General features: G+C 31.7%; 1 protein-coding gene across 1 annotated transcript in view; it reads right to left on the minus strand.

Annotated features, from left to right (window-relative positions):
• Positions 1–3932, minus strand: part of LOC106683120 (zinc finger protein PLAG1) — a 54283-nt gene extending 50351 nt beyond the window's left edge. Inside the window, exon 1 of the mRNA XM_067051461.1 lies at positions 3247–3932. Within this exon, the coding sequence (XP_066907562.1) occupies positions 3247–3268 (22 nt within the window). The 5' untranslated portion in view covers positions 3269–3932. The remainder of the gene's footprint in view (positions 1–3246) is intronic.
• Positions 3933–7267: the final 3335 nt, after the last annotated feature.

Consider the following 7267-nt stretch of genomic DNA (forward strand, 5'->3'; position numbering starts at 1 on the left):
GAGATCCTTTTCGGGCTTTGTGGAATCCGGCAGGACTATAAGTGCACGGCGGCGGGCGGTGACGAGATAAGCAACAATGTCGCTAGGAAAAAGTTATGGGAAAAAGTCCAGGGAAAAAGCCAGGAGAATAGCTCGAGAGAATTTAAACCTCACAGATAGGTAGATAGGAAGGGAATGATAAAAATTGGGACAGATGTATATAGAAAGTTGCAATCAAACAGGGGTTAGGAGATACAGCGATACGAGGGACCATTCAGGGTGATAATAAGAGAACAAAATATTGTAACTATTGAGAGTATTAGAGAACCCAAAAAGAACAGGACAGTTCATATTGAACACAGTCCCACTAACCGAAACACCTGCGCAAGAGTAATCCGGAGTGTCCTCTTCTCAACTTATCTGTTGTGTTATGTTTTCTTAAGTGGTGATTTAATGTTTGTTTAATTTATCTTTGATTATGGCAATGTACTGAATAAATTATGTTGCATTTTTTTTTTTTTAATTGTATAAATTCATGATTTTATTTTTGTTTTGCTTTACTTTTAGTTTGTAATAAGAGTTTACGAGGAGTGTCAATCTTTTGTTTCTTTTACTCTATATACTTTATTGTAAATATTTATTGTTGTACTATTTTATATTAATTTATTGTATAATTGAAGTTTACGAGGACTGTTCATAAACTGGTGGGGGGGGAGTTACAGCCTTAGTCAGCTGTTACTTTGATGTCAGCTGACTGAGGAGATCAGCTGATCGATTGTATATAAAGAGATGTACCGAACCCAATAAAGCCAGTATGTTACAGCAGTTCAAGCGTGTTAGATCTTATTCCTTCTTCTCTTTTTTGACATTTTGCTTTCACCGATACTTAAATTACATACATATATATTTATAATTTTTAAAACCCTTTACTAATTATTAAAGACAAAAATAGAGGAAATAGTTGGTAGCTATAGTTTTTAATGTTATTTCAACATATTCTCGAATTGCCCGACTAACAGACATTTTGATAAACATAACATAGAAGAGAAAATAAAATTGTATACATATCATAATAAAGAAAAAAAGATAACATAAATAAGAAAAGTTTTACAAATATCATCAACAAAATAAAAGCAATATGTATAACATTAAATGATTATGAAAGTTAATAATAAAGTAAAAAACTCTGTAAGAAACGAAGAATTTGGACAGTTCATTTCCAAATTAGTAATTCATAAGCAATAAGTACTCATTGGTTACAGACAAGGAAAAAAAAAATAAACATTTTTATCAATAAATCGCACAATATATTAAAGATTTAGTAAATTGGAAAAATATATAAATACACCAATTCTAATTTTTGTTAACATAAATTATATAATGTTTGTTAATAAAAATTAGAAATATGTAAAACACCCAGATCCTTTAAACATTAAATTTATAGTTTAAAATACTCGGTTGCTAAATGCTCACTACTAAAAAGACTGAAAACTGAAACCAAAAACTGTAACTAACCAATATGAAGTCAAACATGTATATATGTATAGATCATTCTCTGGAAAGATTTATATCTCTCTATTTAATTTTTTTTGTTTTTAGTCGTTAATAGTTTCTTCCATTTTTTTTACTAAATCTTCGTTTAACAGGACTGTGCTAAACTTACAGTGAGAACCAGATCCATAAATTTTTAGATTTTCTATCATATTGCTTCCAATATTTTGTGAGAAACGAAGAAATGCTTGATTAAAAATAGAAAGAACAAAAACTTATGAACTGGAGCTCAAAGACAATATTTATTCACTTATAACAATAGAAAGAAAATAAGTGAAATTCCCATTATATCATCCATATCTACTGACATACTGATGAAGGGCACACACAAAAAAGCAAGCACACACACGCACGCTGGAAGCTGGGAATAGGCATTACAGAAAAATAGGGAAGAAATTTCAAAAGGAACTATTTGGAAGCAGTTCTATGTGAATGATTATATACATATTCATTCGTTAGGTATAAATATTCAGTGGATAGAGGAACAGACAATTCATCATATTGTCTATATAGGAGGTATAAAGGGTAAGGAATAGGATGATTGATCAAGTAAAAGATTTTCATTAGTTAATAGATCAAGATTTCATTAATAAATTATCTTGGTGCAAAGGATGGAGTAGGAATACTACATGAGGAATATTATATCATGCGGTGAAGGGAAAGGTATGAAGTTAATGAATTTGGTATCCTTCAACAGAAGTACTAGCTAAGGTAGCTGAAATGCCTTGGGATAGGACACTAAAAAACTTCCAGATGGTGAGTCTGGAGGAGAAAGAATATGCAAAAAGGAGTGTACATGGTTAAAAGCAAGGATTATAGGGGGGGCGTGGGAAATGTTAATGATGGGAGTTAGAAGATGCCAGAGGCTCACCAAGGATAGGGAAGAGTGGAGAGAGTATACTTAAGATTGGGAAGATTGAAGTAGAAGTAGGATTACAGAATGAACCTTAGTAGGACTGTATTGGAAGAGAGAAGGTAGGCTGGCAGAAAAAAACAGAGGAAGTCAGTGAATTTCTTTTAAAAAAGTTTTGATAGATGACACCCATAAATATATTTATATATAAATAATTTTTTCCATTTTAAAATATTATCAGGTATTAAACAAAGGCATTTTATTTATTAATTAGATAATAATTATAATTCTTCATTTACAATTGAGGGACAGATATCAATATGGTAAAAATACTAATTATTGTTTATTAGGAAAATCCATGAACACACTGTAATATATTTAAAGAATATATTCGGTGTGTTTTATATATAAATATACATATAATTGTATATATACCACTACGATATACATGTATGTTAATAAATAATAATTCTGACTTATATAATATCAAAATTATTTGAGATTACATACATGGACAAGTACAGCTAAAAAATTTAATTTAAAGACAGCAACTTTAAAATGTCATTGTATTGATTCAACAAAAAAAGTATGATAACCATAACCATGATTCCCATATTGATAAAAGATATAAATAGTTCCATATATAATGCTTTTAAAAACAAACACAAAGCTTGTATCAGTTGAAGGAAAATATTGAATACTCCTTGGTTTCTGTATGATTCTTTATAATTTTTGAAGCACATACTTAACTGCAGTAAAGATAATTTGTTTTACATGACACAATAGACAATTAAATCATAAAATTTAGTACCCTTAAATTCTTAAAATACATTTTAAGGCATTTTCATAGCAATTAAATTCACCTTTGGATGAACCAGGGTCCATATCCCAGTCATGTTATTCGATAACCAAATCTAAACACTCAGTGGCATGTAAGGGCCATAAAATATATCTGTGAGTATGATACATAAATTTTCTGTATTAATAAACAAAAAACACTTTGAAAGATCATTAAAATAATTATCTACTCTCAAACGATCTAAGGTAACCCCCGGGGAACCAACACAAATACATCTAATTCGAATATAATATGGTTATCAAAGCCAGAATGACAAGCCACAAGCAAACAGTGTTTCAAAAATGGTTTAAGGAAAAAAGATATACTTTAGAAGAATATGTTTAGGAATTTATCCACGGCATGGCTAACGTCTTTCTTATTTAAACAATAATCAAATACAAAAATGAATAATTTTCATTATTTCAAACGTATCTAAAAGTAGCTTGGTTTTGACACTATAGGTATTGTACAACTTCAGTATAACAATTCAAAAGAAAACAGATCAACCTTTATTTAATATCTAATAAAATGTTTCCTCATATTTTATTAACAGTAGAAAATATATGGTTTGTTTTTAAGTTTAGTAGAGGGGGGGTCACTTAACAAATTAATTAAAATGTGGAGAAGATGGTCGGAGGGTGCGGTCAGAAAATAAATAAACAATTATTTATTCGTGCCAAAGTTTCGACCTGAATTTCATATCTTCATCAGGGCTAAAAAACTAAAAGAGATAACAAGCCCGATGAAGACCTGAAATTCAGGTCAAATCGTCGGCACGAATAAATAATTGTTTGTTTATTTTCTGACCCCACCCCCCCTCCCCGACCAACTTCTCCACATATTAATCTACAGTCAACTATTAACACCTCATTATGAATTTAATTGGATAGTTGACCGTATGAAGTACATTGCAGGAAGGTAGTCCGGGTGGCGGTCAATAAAGGTATCAAAATTGTAAAAGAAAATTATTTATTGTTAACCAACGTTTCGTCACACTTTGCAGAGCTTCGTTAGGGCTAAATGAAAGAACAAGATACAAACATTTTAAAATAAACAGAACATTAAAATAAAAACATTTCAAAATGATTGTTATATTTATAAACTGTGTAAGAAGAAATAATGACAACAATATAAGGAAGTATATATGTAGGTAGACTGGAAACAAATTACTTATAAGTTATTAATAAACATAACCAGGTGTGATAGAAGTTCTAAATATATATCTTGACAAATAGATTGTAGAAGACAATTCATTAAAATTCGTTATAAATATGGTTTGGAGGTAGGTGTAAGAGGTAGAACAAATAGGTGAAGTAGGTATTTGCAGTTGCAGTAATATGTAAAAGGTGAATATTAGGAAAATTGATAAAGATAAACAATAATCATCACCTGTCTGATGGTGGTATAAAGGACAACTGACAGAAAAGGGGAACCGCAGGTATAAAGATGTGTCTTAAAGTAATTTAATGAGTGTATAAAGGGTAAGATATTTTATTATAAATAAGTAAATGGGTAAGCTGATAAAAAAACATCTAACCTTTCATCTAATATTGTAATAGGTATATATATATTATAAATGTGGAAGTAAATGTATAAAATATGATATACATATTAAATAAATTATAGAGAGATACAAAAGGGTTTATATAAATACAGTAATCAAAACTATATATAAAATTATTGAATAAGTGTACAAAATAGGATAGTAAAGTAGAAGGATATTTGTAAATGTTATACGGTGAAGATAAAAATAAGTAGATAGAATTTTAAAAAACAATAATGTAAATGGAAAAACAAAAAATGTTTTTTCCTACCACTACGGTAATTTTGTACATATCTCTCCCTTACATCCCTATCCTCTCTGACAATAAACAAAAAGCACTACGATTCACCATCCCCAACTTACGTTTAGATCTAAAATCCTATAATAAACTTTCCCACCTTTTTAGCAACTTAAAAGACACCATAAGCCTTCTATACCGCTCCAATATAGTTTACCATATCCCTTGTTCATCCCTAATTGCAACCTAAATTACATCGGCGAAACCAAAATCCATCTGAAAGCCCGAATATCACAACACAATTCTAACATAAATTGCCATAACCATAACCAGCAACCCTCCAAACTCTCCGAGCACGCGTTGACTTTAGGTCACACTTTTGACTTTGGTAGAACATCCATTCTCGCTACCGTCCCCAACCACCAAACACGCCTAAAAACTAAGGTCCTCTACATAAATCATGAAGAAAAATCTGTCAACCACAAAACTGACAAAGATAATATCTTCCTCACCTATAGACACATCTTAAATCTCATCAAACCCACTTAGCATTGACTTTAAGACTAGTTTACTCCCCCCCCCCACCATAGTCTCACTCCATTTCTGAAATATTGTGGACCAACAATTTTTTTATTTTTCAATTCACATAATTATTTTTTAAAATTGTATCTATTTATTTTTATCTTTACCGAATAACATTTACAAGTATTCTTCTACTTTTCTATCCTATTTTATATACTTATTCATTAACTTTATATATAGTTTTAATTAATGTATTTATATAAACCTTTTTGTCTCTCTCTATAATGCATTTAATCTTTATATAATATTTTATACATGTGCTTCCACATTTATAACATACTATATTTACTTATTATAATATTAGATAAGAGATTAGATGTTTTTTGTCAGCTTACCCATATACTTATTTATGTTAAAAAAATCTTACCCTTTATACACTTAAATATATATCCATTTGATCAGCTAATGTGCCCTGGCAGCTAATGTCGTACTCACTTAAATATATGTATACGTGAAAGTAAATATGGTTAAATTAGGATCCTGAAGATCATTTTTTTACGGCTGATGAAGGAGACCTTGCTTAGAACTATTGGAAATTCCCAAGATTGGGATGCTCTTAACGTTGAACTAATGGGCAAAATAAATTCTTTTCAGGAGCCTCGGAGGATTGTCAGGAATGGAAGAGGATGCAAGATTAGAAACTAGGGGGTTTGAGTTGTTAAAGAGTTTATAATGGAAGGAGTAATATCTGGTTCGGGATAGATCGGTTCATAGGGAACATTAAGGTCTTTATGTATGATTTTATTTGTGACAAAGTAAGGAGCATTGAGGATTTTACGAAGGATTTTGGATTGTACGGATTGAATACGAGAGGAATTCGAAGGTTTAGTGGAACCTCAAAGCTCAACTCCATATGTCCAGATTGGCTTTATTACAGTCATGTAGATCAGTCTTTTGTAATGTGTTGGAAGTTTAGACCGTTTGTCTAGTAAGAGCTGTAATAGTTGAAATCGACGTGCAGTTTCCTCTCTTTTCAGTCTGGTGTGAGGATTTCAGGTTAATCGTTTGTCCAAAGGTAGTCCAAGGTAGCGGATCTGTTCGACAGGGGTAAGAGTAACATCATTAAATGAAACTGTAGAGCAGTCAGTAGGTTTACGACGAAGGGTAAATGTGATTTGATGGGATTTGTTGGAATTTATCTAAATCCTCCAATTATGACACCATTCTTCGAGGGCTGTGATATGGGATTGGAGATTTTGGGATACGATTAATGGGTTATTATTAACAGCGAGCACACATGTGTCATCGGCATACGTGGTGAGGATAGTGTTAGGATTGGTTGGAATGTCAGCTGTATAGATGGTGTAGAGGATGAGACCAAGGATACTACCTTGAGGAACATATGAGAATAGAGGGATGAATAGGAACCATTGTGGTGTACTTGGGAAAATCTATCTATGAGAAAGGAACGAATGATGAGAAAGTATGTAGGAGGTAGGAATTTACGAAGTATGTCAAGCAGTCCCGGGTCCCAGACTCGATCAAAAGCCTGTTCTGCATCGAAAAAGACTCCCGCGCAGTACATTCCGCGCTCAAAAGAAGACGAGACTACGTCCACTACACGTTGACATTGCTGAATAGTAGAGTGGGATGTTCGAAATCCAAACTAGTGATCAGGAAAATTTAAAATTAAATTTAAACCCCTAGCCTACTCGTCTCTCTTTTCTCAGTCCGCCGGTGTTC

This window comes from Halyomorpha halys, unplaced genomic scaffold (assembly GCF_000696795.3).
Source record: "Halyomorpha halys isolate HHAL.00 unplaced genomic scaffold, Hhal_1.1 Scaffold468.1, whole genome shotgun sequence".
Classification (NCBI taxonomy): Eukaryota; Metazoa; Arthropoda; class Insecta; order Hemiptera; family Pentatomidae; genus Halyomorpha; species Halyomorpha halys.